This window comes from Pristiophorus japonicus, chromosome 1 (assembly GCF_044704955.1).
Source record: "Pristiophorus japonicus isolate sPriJap1 chromosome 1, sPriJap1.hap1, whole genome shotgun sequence".
Classification (NCBI taxonomy): Eukaryota; Metazoa; Chordata; class Chondrichthyes; family Pristiophoridae; genus Pristiophorus; species Pristiophorus japonicus.
The window spans coordinates 186,754,967-186,775,720 of NC_091977.1; the positions used below are offsets into that span (position 1 = coordinate 186,754,967).

The 20,754-nt window shown below is 44.0% G+C and overlaps 1 protein-coding gene across 4 annotated transcripts in view; it reads right to left on the reverse strand.

Annotated features, from left to right (window-relative positions):
* xrcc4 (X-ray repair complementing defective repair in Chinese hamster cells 4) overlaps positions 1–20,754 on the reverse strand; it is a 691,243-nt gene that overhangs the window by 171,120 nt on the left and 499,369 nt on the right. For 3 of the 4 annotated variants that reach the window (XM_070885488.1, XM_070885479.1, XM_070885499.1), the window contains exon 7: positions 6,493–6,628. In XM_070885488.1, the coding sequence (XP_070741589.1) occupies positions 6,493–6,628 (136 nt within the window). Of the gene's footprint in view, positions 1–6,492; positions 6,629–20,754 lie in introns of those variants that run through there. The other variant, XM_070885508.1, reaches the window with a different exon arrangement.

Genomic DNA, 20,754 nt, shown 5'->3' on the forward strand with positions numbered 1-20,754 from the left:
TAAAAAGAAATGGCAGGACCTTGGTCAAGTAGTTAGTGCAAGTAATTTTTTCATTTATTCAATGCAATTGTAAATGTGACCAGCTGTATATGTCCCACCCAGCAAAAAGACATCCTCTCTAAAAAGTTGCATTTTCATCTTAGCAGAAGAAATTGTCCCACAACAAAAGGGAAAGAACTCGAACAGGAGGAGGCCCGACAAATCTGCACCCATTGACACCCTTGGAAGAGAGGGTCGCTACCTTGATGGGTCCTGCCTGGAAAAGCGCAATCAGTACAGCACAAGCTGGGCCCACACTTGAGAGGGTAAGTCCTGTAAATTCATCATAGCCCTTCAAATCAACCTGCTGCCTGGCCTTCGATGTGTGAGCCTACTCATGCCACCCACCCTGCCCCCTTCTCTGCTGCTAACCATTTGACTGTTCTGTTATATTTTGCAGAACTTGAGGCCAACTCTTACAATGCAGAAGATGATTCAGATGAGGATAAGCCTGAAGGGGAGAACATCTTTCAATCCAACCCTCCAGACCAAGAACATGGGGGGGAAGGGGACGGGATGGAGCTGGATGAAGCTCCCACTGTTGTGCTGAATATGGAGGAGGTGCCGCTCATAGAGGTGCCAGCCCCTTCCGTGACTAATGGTTTGAGTGTTGGTGGGACATTCCATGGTTTCCCCCCCCTTCCAAGGTTGCGGGTCCCAGTGGTGTGGTGCAGCGAGGCACACCCAGGACCTCACCGTCCCAGACTGTGGGTTCCTGTGGTGTGGTGCAAGCCACACCCGTGGGGAGGAGGGGAAGGAGAGCTCGACCGCGCTCTTCTGAGATGCAGGGTCTAACAGATGTGATTCAGATGCCGTAATTGAGTGTGGAGAGAATTGACCTTACCCGATCATTCCTGGACTCCATCAGTGGGGTGAGTAATGAGGTAGCGGGATTGTCGGAAGAAGTAATGAGAAATGGGAACGATATCTGGGACCATCAGTGAGGGAATAGTGGCCATGAGGGAGGGAGGGAGGGAATGTCAGCGGTAGCGCAAACCACATCACTGGCCATGAGGGAGGGAATGTCAGAGGTAGTGCAAATCACGTCACTAGCCATTTGGGAAGGAATGTTGCAGGCCGCTGAGACACTGTCAGGGTGCATGAAGGAAGGCATGTCGGAGTTAGCTGCTGCAATAAGGGAACACGCCCAGACCCCGCGCCCATTGACAGAATCAACTGCCACTCCCACTGCAATCCCCACACCAGTCTCTGAAGAGCCCAAAGCCGAGCCCTCCAACTTGCCGCCTGACGTCCCCCCTGCCTCAAGAGGTGCGCAGTACCCGAGATGTTAGAAGGAATAAGCTTGGTACCAAGTCCAGAAACCTGCCACCGCCTGCGGACAGGGTGGTAGAGAGTCCAAGACCGAGCGCAGCGGGCGGTCTGAGAATAAGGGGGATGAGAGATGGTGCAGCCTTTCTTTGCTGCTGTTGTTGTTATTGTTTTTATTATTGTGACTGTTGTAAGTGTTCTCAAATTAAAAGTTATTTGCAAGTTATGTAAATTTACTAGTTTAGAAGTGATCTTAACACAACACAACATTAAGGAACAGCTCTAAACAATAAACATGTCCATGTGGAACAGTCGTCGCTGAGCCCTCAGACATCAGGAAAGCGTTCACGGATGAGCTGCTAGCGCAAGGCTCGAGCAATTGTTAAAGGAGCACGATGGCCCACCCTCCTCTGCCATCGTGCTCCAGCCTCAGGCACTTGCATGGCTTCCTCATCCTCGTTGGCCTCCTCCTTCTCCTCCTGCTCGTCACCTGCATCTTCCAAATCATTATCAGCCATTCTCACCGCAGGTGGGTCTTCCACTACCAGGTGCTGCTGCCTCATGGTGGCTAAGTTATGCAGCATGCAGCACACAACAGTGAACTGACCGACAGTCTCAGGGTAGTACAGCAAGTAACCTCCGGAATGATCCAGGCATTGGAAACGGTGTTTCAATATGCCAATGGTCCTCTCTATGATACTGTGCGTCGCAATGTGCGACATGTTGTATTGATGGTCAACTTCCGTCCGAGTTACGCGTAGGGGCGTCATGAGCCAGGTGGCGAGGCCGTACTCTTTGTCTCCCAGTAGTCAGTTCCGCCCTTCTGGCTGCTGCTCAAATATGGCAGATATAATGCTGTCGCGTAGGATGAACGCATCATGGGTGCTGCCAGGGTAGCTTGCATCGACTGACATGATGCGATGCATGTCATCACACACGAACTGCACATTAATGGAGTGGAAGCCTTTTGTATTCCTGTACATTTCAGAATCCTGCAAAAGTGCTCACAAGACGATGCGGGTACAATCAATGCAGCCCTGTACCTTTGGGAAGCCAGCAATCCTTGAGAAGCCCACAGCCCTGTCATGGATTGCTTGGGCGGTCATGGGGAACTTTATGAAGTCATTCCTCCGCGCATACAGTGCAGCCGTGACCTGGCGAATGGAGACATGTGTTGCATGCAGAGAGATGGCGCACACATCCCCAGTTGTAGCTGGAAATGATCTGGAAGCATAGAATGAAAGTGCAGCTGTAACCTTCAGTTCAACTAACAAAGCAGTTCTTCTGATGCTTCTCGGCTGCAGGTCTGGTTTCACCAACTCACAGATCTGACGGACAACTTCTTTGCTGATTCTGACACAGTTTGCATCACTCAGGTGCAGGTACGAACTCCTGTCTCGATATACCCGAGGTAGGTAAGGCCTCCTGCCCAGCACCCTATGGGCTCTGATGTTCCAGATGCGATGAGCTCTAATCAATTGTCTCCTACGTAGCACCGTAATACAGAAGGCTCGCACAAGGTATGGCATTGTCAATATTGCCCCCATACTTAAAAGTTAACATAGAAACATAGAAAATAGGTGCAGGAATAGGCCATTTGGCCCTTCGAGCCTGCACCACCATTCAATAAGATCATGGCTGATCATTCACTTCAGTACCCCTTTCCTACTGTCTCTCCATACCCCTTGATCCCTTTAGCCGTAAGGGCCATATCTAACTCCCTCTTGAATATATCCAATGAACTGGCATCAACAACTCTCTGCGGTAGAGAATTCCACAGGTTAACAACTCTCTGAGTGAAGAAGTTTCTCCTCATCTCAGTCCTAAATGGCTTGTCCCTTATCCTAAGACTATGTCCCCTGGTTCTGGACTTCCCCAACATCGGGAACATTCTTCCTGCATCTAACCTGTCCAGTCCCGTCAGAATTTTGTATGTTTCTATGAGATCTCCTCTCATCCTTCTAAACTCCAGTGAATACAGGCCCAGTCAATCCAGTCTCTCCTCATATATCAGTCCTGCCATCCCGGGAATCAGTCTGATGAAACTTCGCTGCACTCCCTCAATAGCAAGAATGTCCTTCTTCAGATTAGGAGACCAAAACTGAACACAATATTCCAGGTGAGGCCTCACTAAGGCCCAGTACAACTGCAGTAAGACCTCCCTGTTCCTATACTCAAAACCCCTAGGTATGAAGGCCAACATACCACTTGCCTTCTTCACCGCCTGCTGTACCTGCATGCCAACTTTCAATGACTGATGTACCATGACATCCAGGTTTCGTTGCACCTCCCCTTTTCCTAATCTGCCGCCACTCAGATAATATTCTGCCTTCGTGTTTTTGCCACCAAAGTGGATAACCTCACATTTATCCACATTATACTGCATCTGCCACGCGTTTGCCCACTCACCTAACCTGTTCAAGTCACCCTGCAGCCTTTTAGCATCCTCCGCACAGCTCACACCGCCACCCAGCTTAGTGTCATCTGCAAACTTGGAGATATTACACTCAATTCCCTCATCCAAATCATTAATGTATATTGTAAATAGCTGGGGTCCCAGCACTGAGCCCTGCGGCACTCCACTAGTCACTGCCTGCCATTCTGAAAAGGACCCGTTTATCCCGACTCTCTGCTTCCTGTCTGCCAACCAGTTCTCTATCCACGTCAGTACATTACCCTCAATACCATGTGCTTTAATTTTGCACACCAATCTCTTTTGTGGGACCTTGTCAAATGCCTTTTGAAAGTCCAAATACACCACATCCACTGGTTCTCCCTTGTTCATTCTATCAGTTACTTCCTCAAAAAATTCTAGAAGATTAGTCTAGCAGGATTTCCCTTTCATAAATCCATGCTGACTTGGACCAATCCCATCACTGCTTTCCAAATGTGCTGCTATTTCATCTTTAATAATTGATTCCAACATTTTCCCCACTACTGATGTCAGGCTAACCGGTCTATAATTACTCGTTTTCTCTCTCCCTCCTTTCTTAAAAAGTGGTGTTACATTAGCTACCCTCCAGTCCATAGGAACTGATCCAGAGTCGATGGACTGTTGGAAAATGATCAGCAATGCATCCACTATTTCTAGGGCCACTTCCTTAAGTACTCTGGAATGCAGACTATCAGGCCCCGGGGATTTATCGGCCTTCAATCCCATCAATTTCCCGAACACAATTTTCCGCCTAATAAGGATTTCCTTCAGTTCCTCCTTCTCACTAGACCCTCGTTCCCCTAGTATTTCCGGAAGGTTATTCGTGTCTTCCTTCATGAAGACAGAACCAAAGTATTTGTTTAACTGGTCTGCCATTTCTTTGTTCCCCATTATAAATTTACCTGAATCTGACTGCAAGGGACCTACGTTTGTCTTCACTAATCTTTTTCTCTTCACATATCTATCGAAGCTTTTGCAGTCAGTTTTTATGTTGCCAGCAAGCTTCCTCTCGTACTCTATTTTCCCCCTCCTAATTAAACCCTTTGTCCTCCTCTGCTGTATTACAAAACTCTCCCAGTCCTCAGGTTTGCTGCTTTTTCTGGCCAATTTATATGCATCTTCCTTGGATTTAAACTTTCAAAGAAGCTCAAAATGGCAGGAAAGCAGGCAGCACAGGTTCGCAGTTCTCTCTCCCCCCCACCCAAGGTCGGTATGGATGGACCACACCCAAAGGTCTTGTGACCTCTCCTCCCTTACCCCCCCCCTTGAGTCTTGTAACCTCTCTCTCCCTCCCCCTTCCCGAGTACAAGCCATAAGATTGGCTATCTCCCTCCCTCCCCAGGCTACAAGTCGTAAGATCGGCTATCTCTCTCCCTCCCCAGGCTACAAGCCATAAGATCGGATCTCTTTCTCCCTCCCCTTCCCCGGGCTACAAGTCGTAAGATCGGCTATCCCTGCTCTCCTCTCTCCCTCCTCCGCCACACGGCTTGTTTTGTAGCCAAACCCCGAGCCGCCGTGTCCGGACACGAGATCAATTCTGCCGGCCAAACCTACAACCCTCCAGACCATCTTCAAGACTTTTGTTGGTGGCGTGTGAGTGAGCAAAAAAATGAGAAAACTTGTGAATTCCAACAAATTTACACTTCTACGTTGACAGATTAAAAAAAACTTGAACTTTATTATTGATTTTGACAGTGTTCTTGACTCCCTCCAAAATCTTCGATTTAAAATCAATGGCGTCTTTCAGTGCAGATTTGTGAGTGTGCACTGGTTTTCTTAACTCACCAGAAGGTTTATCATGAGTGGCCAGATACGCCAATGTAATGGAAAAAAATGTTTGCCAAACTGCGAACAATTGAAAAAACCAGCGCAGACATAACGTCAAAAAAAACTCTGAGAAAAATCATAACTAAGTCAGTTACGCCAGTGCAGATTGCAGGGGGAAAGTTTGAAAAAAATAAATACACCAAAAATTTGACTCAATACGCCAAAAAAAGCAGTCTACTCCAAAAAAACGGCGCAAATCACTGAGGAAAATTGAGCCCATATTCTTTAGGAACTTCAAACCTCAATATGATAAACAGCTAAAACATGAGCAACCACTTTGTTGTTCCAAAAAAATTTTTTTCTTCCTTTTCATGCATCAGGATTAGATTTCACAGGATTGTTAGTAAATTCATTTATAATTCTGAAATTTTTCGCACAAGTGGAATAAAAATATAGTTGACATATACCAAGTGAAAATAAACTGCACGTCTCCAGGATCATCTTAATAAACCAGTTGCAAGAATGTCTGAATTATTCAGGTCCAACTTTCCACATTAAATCCACACACATCTCCTAATAGATCGCACAACAGAACAAGCAGCCAGTGAATAACAGAGATACTAATCCTTGCCATAGAAATTCTAAAGGAACACAGTTGCTTCACAGTAAGTTGCTAATTAGTTTAAGCCACACCATTTTCATTATCACTGTTTTACAACATATAATTTACATAACCAATTAACTCAATTTTGTTTCTAACTCACCAATGCAACTAGTTTACACACTCAAAAGATCATATAACATTTTAGTCTTGAAATTAATACTGTGAGATATTAATATGCAAATTCTTAATGTGATTGTATGAAATTCCTCTGTCCACATCTTTTAATGGAGGTGTGAAGCGTTCATGTGCTTATAGCTCACAACTTCATTTCAAAGCCTCAGTTCATAAAAAACACATCATCGCCTCAGAAAATTCTCACCTCTTTTCTTCAGAACCTTTTGGAGTCTCTGCCACTTCATTCTTCTGTTGTGGAAGCCGATGCCGTCGCTTTCGACTTGGTGCTATGTCAACCACGTCATGTAGACTGCTGTCAATGGGATTGTTCTGGGGTGGAACTGAGAAGGATGGGAGACAAATGTAATGAATACCTACATTTTTCACATCTGCATGTCAAATGGTCTGAACTCCTGATCTCAAAACTAGAACAAATTTAACATATAGGCCACCTGGTTGAATCACAGGAGGAGTTACTGGTATATAGTAGTTTGAATAGTATCCACGTAGAAAGCTGAAATGATTTTTTAAAATTCCCATGTATTTAAATCCATCTCCTATTGGTCAATCAATCCTCCCTCAAACTGATATCACTACAAAGGATGAATAGATAGTTAAATAAATAACTTAAGAACATAAGAATGTCGTAACAAAGCATTCAATCCTACCTTGTGCTCTAATTTAGACCTTCTTTCAGAACCTGCACTGAGCATTTTTCATCTCTCCTTCACCGGGGTCAAATCCATCGACCCCATTTTGAAAGCTTGCACTGTGCTATTCCTTACATTAACTAAGTAGGGAAAAAGTTACTTCATAACCTTAATTTATCTTGTGGTTTTCTTGTTTATAATTAAATTCAAAATATCTGTCACACTCAGTTATTTTCTGGGGAAATATATATGATATGACTTTTTTGGCAGGGAGAAAGAAGCAAGGGTTATTGAATTTAGAGGGTTTGCAAGTAATTGTGCCAATTACTTGACCAGGAGTAAAACAGAAAACAGTAAAGGAGGATTTTCAGTATTTCAAGGAAAATAGCCCACAAGTCATATAATTTTGATTTGCATTTAAATAATGCAAATATTCCCCATTTAATTTTATTTAAAAAAGGCAATGAACACAAAATTGCTCAAAAAGGAATGCACTAGACAAAGAGCAATACTTTAAATGAAAAGATAAAAATGTGTCATGTTGCAATGGAAACATTTCTGCATATGAATACCGAAGGCTGCTTTAGCAACTCTGTCTTTACAGCAAGAGTAACATTTCATCATACCAATGTATATATTATTGTAGTAGGAGGTTTTAAAGATATGATTTGGGGACAGTTACTTTTGCTGTAAAGCCAAAAGGACCAAAATTGCCCCTTTCTTTAAGAGCCGTGACCGCCTCAAGGAGTTGGACACGGGTTAGAAACATAGAAAATAGGTGCAGGAGTAGGCCATTCGGCCCTTCGAGCCTGCACCACCATTCAATGAGTTCATGGCTGAACATGCAACCTCAGTACCCCATTCCTGCTTTCTCGCCATACCCCTTGATCCCCCTAGTAGTAAGGACTACATCTAACGCCTTTTTGAATATATTTAGTGAATTGGCCTCAACAACTTTCTGTGGTAGAGAATTCCACAGGTTCACCACTCTCTGGGTGAAGAAGTTTCTCCTCATCTCGGTCCTAAATGGCTTACACCTTATCCTTAGACTGTGAGCCGTGGTTCTGGACTTCCCCAACATTGGGAACATTCTTTCTGCATCTAACCTGTCTAAACCCGTCAGAATTTTAAACGTTTCTATGAGTTCCCCTCTCATTCTTCTGAACTCCAGTGAATACAAGCCCAGTTGATCCAGTCTTTCTTGATATGTCAGTCCCGCCATCCCGGGAATCAGTCTGGTGAACCTTTGCTGCACTCCCTCAATTGCAAGAATGTCCTTCCTCAAGTTAGGAGACCAAAACTGTACACAATACTCTAGGTGTGGCCTCACCAAGGCCCTGTACAACTGTAGTAACACCTCCCTGCCCCTGTACTCAAATCCCCTCGCTATGAAGGCCAACATGCCATTTGCTTTCTTAACCGCCTGCTGTACCTGCATGCCAACCTTCAATGACTGATGTACCATGACACCCAGGTCTCATTGCACCTCCCCTTTTCCTAATCTGTCACCATTCAGATAATAGTCTGTCTCTCTGTTTTTACCACCAAAGTGGATAGCCTCACATTTATCCACATTATACTTCATCTGCCATGCATTTGCCCACTCACCTAACCTATCCAAGTCACTCTGCAGCCTCAGAGCATCCTCCTCGCAGCTCACACTGCCACCCAACTTAGTGTCATCCGCAAATTTGGAGATACTACATTTAATCCCCTCGTCCAAATCATTAATGTACAATGTAAACAGCTGGGGCCCCAGCACAGAACCTTGCGGTAACCCACTAGTCACTGCCTGCCATTCTGAAAAGTACCCATTTACTCCTACTCTTTGCTTCCTGTCTGACAACCAGTTCTCAATCCATGTCAGCACACTACCCCCAATCCCATGTGCTTTAACTTTGCACATTAATCTCTTGTGTGGGACCTTGTCGAAAGCCTTCTGAAAGTCCAAATACACCACATCAACTGGTTCTCCCTTGTTCACTCGACTGGAAACATCCTCAAAAAATTCCAGAAGATTTGTCAAGCATGATTTCCCTTTCACAAATCCATGCTGACTTGGACCTATCATGTCACCTCTTTCCAAATGCGCTGCTATGACATTCTTAATAATTGATTCAATCATTTTACCCACTACCGATGTCAGGCTGACCGGTCTATAATTCCCTGTTTTCTCTCTCCCTCCTTTTTTAAAAAGTGGGGTTACATTGGCTACCCTCCACTCCATAGAAACTGATCCAGAGTCTATGGAATGTTGGAAAATGACTGTCAATGCATCTGCTATTTTCAAGGCCACCTCCTTAAGTACTCTGGGATGCAGTCCATCAGGCCCTGGGGATTTATCGGCCTTCAATCCCATCAATTTCCCCAACACAATTTCCCGACTAACAAGGATTTCCCTCAGTTCCTCCTTCTTACTGGACCCTCTGACCTCTTTTATGTCTGGAAGGTTGTTTGTGTCCTCCTTAGTGAATACCAAACCAAAGTACTTGTTCAATTGGTCTGCCATTTCTTTGTTCACCATTATGACTTCCCCTGATTCTGACTGCAGGGGACCTACATTTGTCTTTACTAACCTTTTTCTCTTTACATATCTATAGAAACGTTTGCAATTCAGAGACCATGGTCCAGAACTTAAAGAAGGCTAACTTTGAAGGTATGAGGCGTGAATTGGCTGGGATGGATTGGCGAATGATACTTAAGGGGTTGACTGTGGATGGGCAATGGCAGACATTTAGAGACCGCATGGATGAACTACAACAATTGTACATTCCTGTCTGGCATAAAAATAAAAAAGGGAAGGTGGCTCAACCGTGGCTATCAAGGGAAATCAGGGATAGTATTAAAGCCAAGGAAGTGGCATACAAATTGGCCAGAAATAGCAGCGAACCTGGGGACTGGGAGAAATTTAGAACTCAGCAGAGGAGGACAAAGGGTTTGATTAGGGCAGGGAAAATGGAGTATGAGAAGAAGCTTGCAGGGAACATTAAGACGGATTGCAAAAGTTTCTATAGATATGTAAAGAGAAAAAGGTTAGTAAAGACAAACGTAGGTCCCCTGCAGTCAGAATCAGGGGAAGTCATAACGGGGAACAAAGAAATGGCGGACCAATTGAACAAGTACTTTGGTTCGGTATTCACGAAGGAGGACACGAACAACCTTCCGGTTATAAAAGGGGTCGGGGGGTCTAGTAAGGAGGAGGAACTGAGGGAAATCCTTATTAGCTGGGAAATTGTGTTGGGGAAATTGATGGGATTGAATGCCGATAAATCCCCAGGGCCTGATGGACTGCATCCCAGAGTACTTAAGGAGGTGGCCTTGGAAATAGTGGATGCGTTAACAGTCATTTTCCAACATTCCATTGACTCTGGATCAGTTCCTATGGAGTGGAGGGTAGCCAATGTAACCCCACTTTTTAAAAAAGGAGGGAGAGAGAAAACAGGGAATTATAGACCGGTCAGCCTGACATCGGTAGTGGGTAAAATGATGGAATCAATTATTAAGGATGTCATAGCAGTGCATTTGGAAAGAGGTGACATGATAGGTCCAAGTCAGCATGGATTTGTGAAAGGGAAATCATGCTTGACAAATCTTCTGGAATTTTTTGAGGATGTTTCCAGTAGAGTGGATAAGGGAGAACCAGTTGATGTGGTATATTTGGACTTTCAGAAGGCGTTCGACAAGGTCCCACACAAGAGATTGATGTGCAAAGTTAGAGCACATGGGATTGGGGGTAGTGTACTGACATGGATTGAGAACTGGTTGTCAGACAGGAAGCAAAGAGTAGGAGTAAATGGGTACTTTTCAGAATGGCAGGCAGTGACTAGTGGGGTACCGCAAGGTTCTGTGCTGGGGCCCCAGCTGTTTACACTGTACATTAATGATTTAGATGAGGGGATTAAATGTAGTATCTCCAAATTTGCAGATGACACTAAGTTGGGTGGCAGTGTGAGCTGCGAGGAGGATGCTGTGAGGCTGCAGAGCGACTTGGATAGGTTAGGTGAGTGGGCAAATGCATGGCAGATGAAGTATAATGTGGATAAATGTGAGGTTATCCACTTTGGTGGTAAAAACAGAGAGACAGACTATTATCTGAATGGTGACAGATTAGGAAAAGGGGAGGTGCAAAGAGACCTGGGTGTCATGGTACATCAGTCATTGAAGGTTGGCATGCAGGTGCAGCAGGCGGTTAAGAAAGCAAATGGCATGTTGGCCTTCATAGCAAGGGGATTTGAGTACAGGGGCAGGGAGGTGTTGCTACAGTTGTACAGGGCATTGGTGAGGCCACACCTGGAGTATTGTGTACAGTTTTGGTCTCCTAACCTGAGGAAGGACATTCTTGCTATTGAGGGAGTGCAGCGAAGGTTCACCAGACTGATTCCCGGGATGGCGGGACTGACCTATCAAGAAAGACTGGATCAACTGGGCTTGTATTCACTGGAGTTCAGAAGAATGAGAGGGGACCTCATAGAAACATTTAAAATTTTGACGGGGTTAGACAGGTTAGATGCAGGAAGAATGTTCCCAATGTTGGGGAAGTCCAGAACCAGAGGTCACAGTCTAAGGATAAGGGGTAAGCCATTTAGGACCGAGATGCGGAGGAACTTCTTCACCCAGAGAGTGGTGAACCTGTGGAATTCTCTACCACAGAAAGTTGTTGAGGCCAATTCACTAAATATATTCAAAAAGGAGTTAGATGAGGTCCTTACTACTAGGGGGATCAAGGGGTATGGCGAGAAAGCAGGAATGGGGTACTGAAGTTGAATGTTCAGCCATGAACTCATTGAATGGCGGTGCAGGCTAGAAGGGCCGAATGGCCTACTCCTGCACCTATTTTCTATGTTTCTATGTCCGTCTTAATGTTCCCTGCAAGCTTCCTCTCGTACTCCATTTTCCCTGCCCTAATCAAACCCTTTGTCCTCCTCTGCTGAGTTCTAAATTTTTCCGAGTCCCCAGGTTCACTGCTATTTCTGGCCAATTTGTATGCCACTTCCTTGGCTTTAATACTATTCCTGATTGGTAGTGACTCTCCGCCTAGTCGATGCAGAGTAAGCACCATTTTTTAAAATTGGTTTTGCAGCGGTAATCGTTACCGCGCCGCCCGTGCTCCCGCCCGTCGGGCAAGCACGGACCCCCACCGACCGGCGACGACCTCCTTTCTGCCCTGCACGGGAAATTGCCCTGCGGGAGCGGATTGACCGCCAGTTGGTGCCCCGGTGGAAAGCTGTGTGTACCTGGGCGGTGCGTCCGCCCTTAAAGGGGAGGGTGCACTGCCGTGGACGCATTTTATTTTATTTGTCAGCCGACTGCCAGGTTAGTGTTTATGTTAATTGTGTTCGTTGGTGTCCCTTCGAGGAAGCTCTTAAAATTAAGCTTTTTTTTTTAGGTGCAAGGGCATGAATAAACACCTTTTAAAAGTTTTTAAATATTAAAAAAATATTTAATTCACAAAGAAACTGAGTAGTGTACACCAATGAAACTAGTACATGGTTCTTATAGTTTCTTAAAAACATTTTCAATTATTTTAAATCAGGTTACTCACAGGTAGTGGTCTGGACACACATTAAAAATGCTTATTTTTTGTGCTGAACATATTTTCAGCTGCATTAATAAAACTTCACCAGATTACCACTCTTCAACATCTTAAGAAACATGTTTAATGCAAGGGGAAAAAAAATAAACAATTACATTGCAAAACACTTGCTCGAGTGCGTTAGTTCATGAAAGATTTTGCATTTGTGATTATGCAAATAAGTTTGAACCGAAACTTAAACCATAACTTCACTTCGGAAAACTCATGGATATTTGAGTGCATTTTGCGCTCAAGTAGAAACTCTACCCCCTTATGGCTGCAATTAGGTCCTGATACCAGATTGTGATAAGAATTTGCAATAAGATGCTTGAGGTAGAAGTTTTGGCAGCAGCAGGGAGATATAACATTACAGGAATTACAGAATTGTAGCTCAGACCAGAAAATTACAGTGAATTCAATATGCAGGTGTATAAGATGTTCAAGACAGCAGGATAAGTTTAAGATAGTATGGAAATTAAAGAAGTTGGTTACATATTCCAAGGTAAGACGCATGAAATTGCCTGATTTGAGTTATCAATCAGATAGAAGATATGATTAACAGTAGGGATCTGTCGCAGGATAAGAAAAATGACAACATATTATATGAGGAGATAAGATGAGTAGGTTCAAACAACAATGCTGTAACGATAATGACTTCAAGCAACTGAGTATGAACTACGAATGAACAAACGGAAGTGAGGTAATAGAGCAAGTAAATATGGTACAAGATTAGTTTCTGACCCAATGGGTAAATGTGATTAGAAATATTTGCTCAAACGGAAGGTAATGCCAACACAGACTGGTTAGGCCTGTTTCTGTGATGTAACCCATCAAGGGTTATTTGCACCTCGATCTAGTGTTCACAGATGACCTGGATAATACCCATAACATAGCAATAGTGGCACCTTTGGGGACTAGTGACCAAAATAGGATTGCATTTCTGATTATCTATATCGGAGCGCTAGAAGCATTGGAAATAATATGCTCGAGTTAGGGATGAGGGATTGCAGCTACGTGGATAGGCTAGAGAAGCTGGGGTTGTTCGCCTGGGAGCAGAGAAGGTTAAGAGGAGATTTCATAGAGGTGTTTAAAATCATGAAGGGTTCAGATAGAGTAAGTAAAGACAAACTGTTTCCAATGGCTGATGGGTCGATAACGAGAGGTCACATATTTAAGATGATGGGCAAAAGAACCAGAGGCGACATAAGAAAAAACTTTTTGATGCAACAAGTGGTTAGGATTTGGAATGCATTGTCTGATAGGGTGGTGAATACAGATTCAATAGTAGCATTCAAAAGGAATTTTGATAAATACTTGAAGGAGAAAAAATTGCAGGGATATGAAAAAGAACAGGGGAGTGGGACTAACAGGATTGCTCTTCAGAAGAGCCAGCGCAGACTCGAAGGGCCTCCTTCTGTGTCGTACTATTCTATGATTCTATAAAAGGGACATTTTTAATTTTATTTAAAACTACTCTCTGTTTAGCATTTGGAATTTTATTATATATACACAATTTAAAATGGCCAGCAGCAAAGAATTACAATATTTCAATTAATTTTCTTTTTAAGAAAAAATCCTAAGAGCAAATTAGGAATTTGAACTCATTTTTATTGATTGGTATCATTGTAGTCAGGGCTGTAGGAGGAAATTTAGAATTGTACACAATTTTTCGACATGTGCTCAACCTCCACACAAGCATTTAGGAAAGGCAACGTAGATTATTTAAGGGAATTCATATTTCACCAATTTTTTATTTGAAGACCTGACTGATTGCATAGACAAAGAAAATATATGTCACACAATAGGTTTGTTCAGGCATATGGTGAAAGAGGAAATGTAGCAAAATCGATAATAAGTTAATTGATGGACAGGAAACAAAGTTAGGATAAATGTGTTGCTTGGACTGAAGAAGGGGTGTTCTTGGTATATTTAAATGATTTGGATTTTGTTGTAGGGAATACAATCTTGAATGGACAGATAGGTAGAAGATGCTATTTAAAGTGGATAAGTGTGAATTTATATATTTCAGGAGAAAAAAAACAACAAATGGGAGCATACACTTAATGGGAATATATCAAGGAGTGTGGGTGAACAAAGAGACCTAGGTGTTCGAATATATAATTCACTTAACTGAGAGTGCTGGTAGATAAAGCCATAAAAGAAGGTCAACTTTGAGGTTTGAAAGTAGCGGCATAGAGTACAAGAATAAAGAAGAAATTATGACTTCATACAAAACATTGATAGGGCACAGTGAGAGCACAACGTGCAGTTTTGGGAAAAGACCTGGCACTTATATGATGGGCTGAATGGCCTCTTTCTGCACTGTAAACTTCTATGGGCCACTGAATTTCCAGGGAGCTTTGAAGGCACATCCCTCCTCCCAGAAATCATTTTGCCATTTCAGTGATTCATTTTCCAGGATTTTGGCTTGCACACAGGGACATCACATTTTGCCATCTAAATAGGAAAGATATTTGCTCATTTTTTAATTGAAAACTGTTCTCTATTTGGGAATTAATTAATTCTCTGTATATTTTAAGAATTTTCTCTCCCAGTAGCAGCACATAGCCTATTACTGGAAGACAAAATATTTTCAATAATTTTATTTAAATTGCCTAAGAGCACAGAGGGAATTCAGATCCAATCTTATTGAGAATGGCAGTATCCCAGTCAGGGCGATAGGCAACAAATTTGAATTGGACCTGCTCCATCCAACCACCACCCTGCACCATCCAACCACCACCCTGCACCACCACTCGTGTCAACATGATTACATTAAAGATCAGGCATTCTGGTTAATTTCAAAAACATACAGACTTTCCCTTTCCCCTTCCCCCTCTATGTCATTCCTACCAGGGTCCTGTTGCTACTTGAAGTGATTCTGGCTGCTGCATATTTTGTGTGAAAATTCCTCTTGTTGTGAGAGAATGAGAGAGGAGAGGGGTTTGGTCTGCATGTGTGAATAAAAAGTGCTTTGAGCTTCAAATGTAGATGGTTGGCATGTATGCAGAAGCATCGGCTGTAAATTAGGTTCCCAAAGCACTGTGGTGAGCATGTCTGGGACCAAGTTGTTGAATGTTAGCACCATAATCTATATATAGAAAGTTTTTCTTCTTTCAGCGATATATCCACATCGCCTTGATTCCACCACCTAGAATAACATTGCCTATCTTCATTTTAGACTCATCATCATCGAGGAAGACTTGCTTCCATTCATTTTGAGTCCTTAGATGGCTGAACAGTCTAATACGAGAACCACAGTCGCCGTCACAGATGGGACAGATAGTCGTTGAGGGAAGGGTGGGCAGGGAGCTTGGTTTGCCGCACGCTCTTTCCGCTGCTTGCACTTGATTTCTGCATGCTCTCGGCGATGAGACTCGAGGTGCTCAGCACCCTCCCGGATGCACTTCCTCCACTTAGGGCGGTCTTTAGCCAGGGACTCCCAGGTGTCAGTGGGGATGTTGCACTTTATCAGGGAGGCTTTGAGGGTGTCCTTGTAACGTTTTCTCTGCCCACCCTTCGCTCGTTTGCCCTGAAGGAGTTCCGATTTGAGCGCTTGCTTTGGGAGTCTCGTGTCTGGCATGCAAACAATATGATCTGCCCAACGGAGCTGATCAAGTGTGGTCAGTGCTTCAATACTGGGGATGTTGGCCTGGTCGAGGACACTAATGTTGGTGCGTCTGTCCTCCCAGAGGATTTGTAGGATCTTGCGGAGACATCGTTGGTGCTATTTCTCCAACGACTTGAGGTGTCTACTATACATGGTCCATGTCTCTTTAGATTTCTCCCCTCCTTTCCTAAAGAGACACTGATGTACAGTTGAGGAGGACTCTAGCGATGACTTTCCCAGTGGCTGACAACAGGGAGATTCCTCTGTAGTTCCCGCAGTCGGACTTGTCCCCTTTTTAAAAGATGGTCACGATCACTGCATCTCTGAGATCTCCCGGCATGCTCTTCTCCCTCCAGATGAGAGAGATGGGGTCATGTATTCGCGGCATCAGTGCCTCTCCGCTATACTTCAGTGCCTCAGCAGGGATTCCATCCGCTCCCGTAGCCTTGTTGTTCTTCAGCTGTTTTATGGCTTTTTCTACCTCGTGCAGTGTTGGGGTTTCACTGAGGTGGTGGCGGGTAGCATGCTGCGGGATGGAGTCGAGGACACTCGAGTCAAAGGCAGAGTCTCAATTGAGGAGATATTCGAAGTGCTCCTTCCAGCAGGCCCTGACTGCCTCAATGTCCTTGATGAGTGTTTCCCCATTCTTGGCCAGCAGTGATGTGGGGCCTTGGGTGTTTGGGCCGTAAGTGGCCTTAACTGCGATGAAGAATCCTTGCACATCACGGCACATTGGCGAATGATACTTAAGGGGTTGACAGCGGATGGGCAATGGTAGACATTTAGAGACCGCATGGATGAACTACAACAATTGTACATCCCTCTCCGGCGTAAAAATAAAAAAGGGAAGGTGGCTCAACCGTGTCTATCAAGGGAAATCAGGGATAGTATTAAAGCCAAGGAAGTGGCATACAAATTGTCCAGAAATAGCAGCGAACCCGGGGACTGGGAGAAATTTAGAACTCAGCAGAGGAGGACAAAGGGTTTGATTAGGAGAGGGAAAATAGAGTACGATAGGAAGCTTGCAGGGAACATTAAGACGGACTGTAAAAGCTCCGATAGATATGTAAAGAGAAAAAGATTAGTAAAGACAAAGGTAGGTCGTCTGCAGTCAGAATCAGGGGAAGTCATCACTGGGAACAAAGAAATGGCAGACCAATTGAACAAGTATTTTGGTTCGGTATTCACTAAGGAGGACACAAACAACCTTCCGGATATAAAAGGGGTCAGAGGGTCTAGTAAGAAGAAGGAACTGAGGGAAATCCTTATTAGTCGGGAAATTGTGTTGGGGAAATTGATGGGATTGAAGGCCGATAAATCCCCAGGGCCTGATGGACTGCATCCCAGAGTACTTAAGGAGGTGGCCTTGGAAATAGCAGATGCATTGACAGTCATTTTCCAACATTCCATAGACTCTGGATCAGTTCCTATGGAGTGGAGGGTAGCCAATGTAACCCCACTTTTTAAAAAGGAGGGAGAGAGAAAACAGGAAATTATAGATCGGTCAGCCTGACATCGGTAGTGGGTAAAATGATGGAATCGATTATTAAGGATGTCATAGCAGCGCATTTGGAAAGAGCTGACATGATAGGTCCAAGTCAGCATGGATTTGTGAACGGGAAATCATGCTTGACAAATCTTCTGGAATTTTTTGAGGATGTTTCCAGTAGAGTGGACAAGGGAGAACCAGTTGATGTGGTGTATTTGAACTTTCAGAAGGCTTTCAACAGGGTCCCACAAAGAGATTAATGTGCAAAGTTAAAGCACATGGGATTGGGGGTAGTGTGCTGACGTGGATTGAGAACTGGTTGGCAGACAGGAAGCAAAGAGTAGGAGTAAATGGGTACTTTTCAGAATGACAGGCAGTGACTAGTGGGGTACCGCAAGGTTCTGTGCTGGGGCCCCAGCTGTTTACATTGTACATTAATGATTTAGACGAGGGGATTAAATGTAGTATCTCCAAATTTGCAGATGACACCAAGTTGGGTGGCAGTGTGAGCTGCGAGGAGGATGCTATGAGGCTGCAGAGTGACTTGGATAGGTTAGGTGAGTGGGCAAATGCATGGCAGATGAAGTATAATGTGGATAAATGTGAGGCTATCCACTTTGGTGGTAAAAACAGAGAGACAGACTATTATCTGAATGGTGACAGATTAGGAGAAGGGGAGGTGCAACGAAACCTGGGTGTCATGGTACATCAGTCATTGAAGGTTGGCATGCAGGTACAGCAGGCGGTTAAGAAAGCAAATGGCATGTTGGCCTTCATAGCGAGGGGATTTGAGTACAGGGGCAGGAAGGTGTTACTACAGTTGTTCAGGGCCTTGGTGAGGCCACACCTGGAGTATTGTGTACAGTTTTGGTCTCCTAACTTGAGGAAGGACATTCTTGCTATTGAGGGAGTGCAGCGAAGGTTCACCAGACTGATTCCCGGGATGCGGGACTGACATATCAAGAAAGACTGGATCAACTGGGCTTGTATTCACTGCAGTTCAGAAGAATGAGAGGGGATCTCATAGAAACGTATCAAATTCTGACGGGCTTAGACAGGTTAGATGTAGGAAGAATGTTCCCAATGTTGGGGAAGTCCAGAACTAGGGGTCACAGTCGAAGGATAAGGTGTAAGCCATTTAGGACCGAGATGAGGAGAAACTTCTTCACCCAGAGAGTGGTGAACCTGTGGAATTCTCTACCACAGAAAGTTGTTGAGGCCAATTCACTAAATATATTCAAAAAGGAGTTAGATGTAGTCCTTACTACTAGGGGGATCAAGGGGTATGGTGAGAAAGCAGGAATGGGGTCCTGAAGTTGCATGTTCAGCCATGAACTCATTGAATGGCGGTGCAGGCTAGAAGGGCCGAATGGCCTACTCCTGCACCTATTTTCAATGTTTTTATGTTTCTATATCATCACTCGCGCAAATTGGTCAGGAAATCCAGAGATCAGATGCAAATCAGTGACTGGGTTAAAAAGCCACTGACAGACCCGCTGCAGTTCTCTCGTGCTGACGGACCCCCCACCATCACTGCTTCCAGTGGCTGAGTAATTTTTCCCAGCAGGTAGTTGAGCCCTGAAGACCAGAATGGCCCCAGGGTTGCTCCTTTGTTTGTTCCGTATTAGCTGATCTCAACCAGGGCAGCAGTAGGGGACTTCAGTAAGTTAGAGAGGGGGCAATTGACCTGGAGCCTTGCTGATTGCAACCCAGGAACCTCTACTGAAAGCACCCAATTTGTGTAGACAACTAGTGAGGACAGGAAACTCTTTTAGGTAAAGCATCACCGAATAGGGACTTGAACCCTGGACCCTCAGAGGACAGGAACAGGCTCAACTCTGATCACACCTGAACCCAATCTTTACCCCTAATCCACTCACCAACTCAAGGCTCACACATGAATAACAGTAACTTGGACATAGTGTCAGGGAACTGTACCCCAGCTAGCAGTTAACACCTTCAGGAAAGGATGGAAGGACAGTAAAACGAGCAGTGACAAGCAAAATCTTAATAAATTAGAAATCATTCAGAAATCTGAAGGAAAAAAATCCAAAATACAGGAACATTATTTATTGTAAATCAAAATCTGATTATTTTACGTTATAAATTAATAAGCTGACTTCATTATTTCCTCGTGCAATTTTCTAACATCCTCTCCCGCAGATGCTAACTCTTGCTGGGGTATGGTTCCACAGGAGCTAGGCCACATGCTCGTATCTCACCTGAATGTCCATATGTGAGCTTAGAGAATGATTGTTGTCAGACTATACAGCTATAGGGGACATCACAGTCAATCTTGATCCCTCCTCACCTGATACCCACACACATACTTTCCAACAACAGCCACTGGATAATGATGAGCAGTGAGGTCCCCGTTTAATTTATCCCTTTCCAGGCTCACACTGAGGGCCAATTGTGATGCTTCTACTGTCACCTCAGCTGGGATTCATTAAAGCACTCTTTTATGCTTAAAAAATGCTGCCATTGGCAAACGTGTGGTTTTCTTGCTCTGAGTTGCAGTTACGAATATGAACTGCCTGACTTAACATATTCCGGCAGTGGCAGATACCCATAGGTCTGACAAGCTACTGGTGGATTCACTAAGTCAGTTTCTGCCAGGATAGAAATGTAAATGGAGAGGGTGGTACCGGGTGGCCAAAACAGCACTGCTCTCTAGAAACCAATGCTGCATTATAAAAATGCCATAACTCAGCATAAACTGAGGTTTAAACCTGCTGATTTTACAATGCAGCACTGTTTTGGCTGCCTGATGCCACCCCCATATACATTTCGACCGTGGCAGAAATCCCGTCAAAAAATTCACATTAAAAGACTGATAAAGGACTACAAATTAAAAACCTTATACCATTACTAAATGGTTAAAGCTATATAAGAGTTAAGTCTGTTTTGCTGTATTAACTGCTGATTTAACTTGGCTTCTGTGCATGTATCTATCTTATTATATACAACTCAGTTTAACCTGAAATAAATGGTGCTTTTCTGCTGATTGAAGAGATCAGGAGTATTTCTGGTATAAGCTAGCAGTAAAAGTGTAGATAGTTAGCCCATGGCATCCCCTTGGTACACACACAAATTTAAGTTTTGGTTCATACAGGTGCAATCCTAAATATGGAATGTTGCTTTTA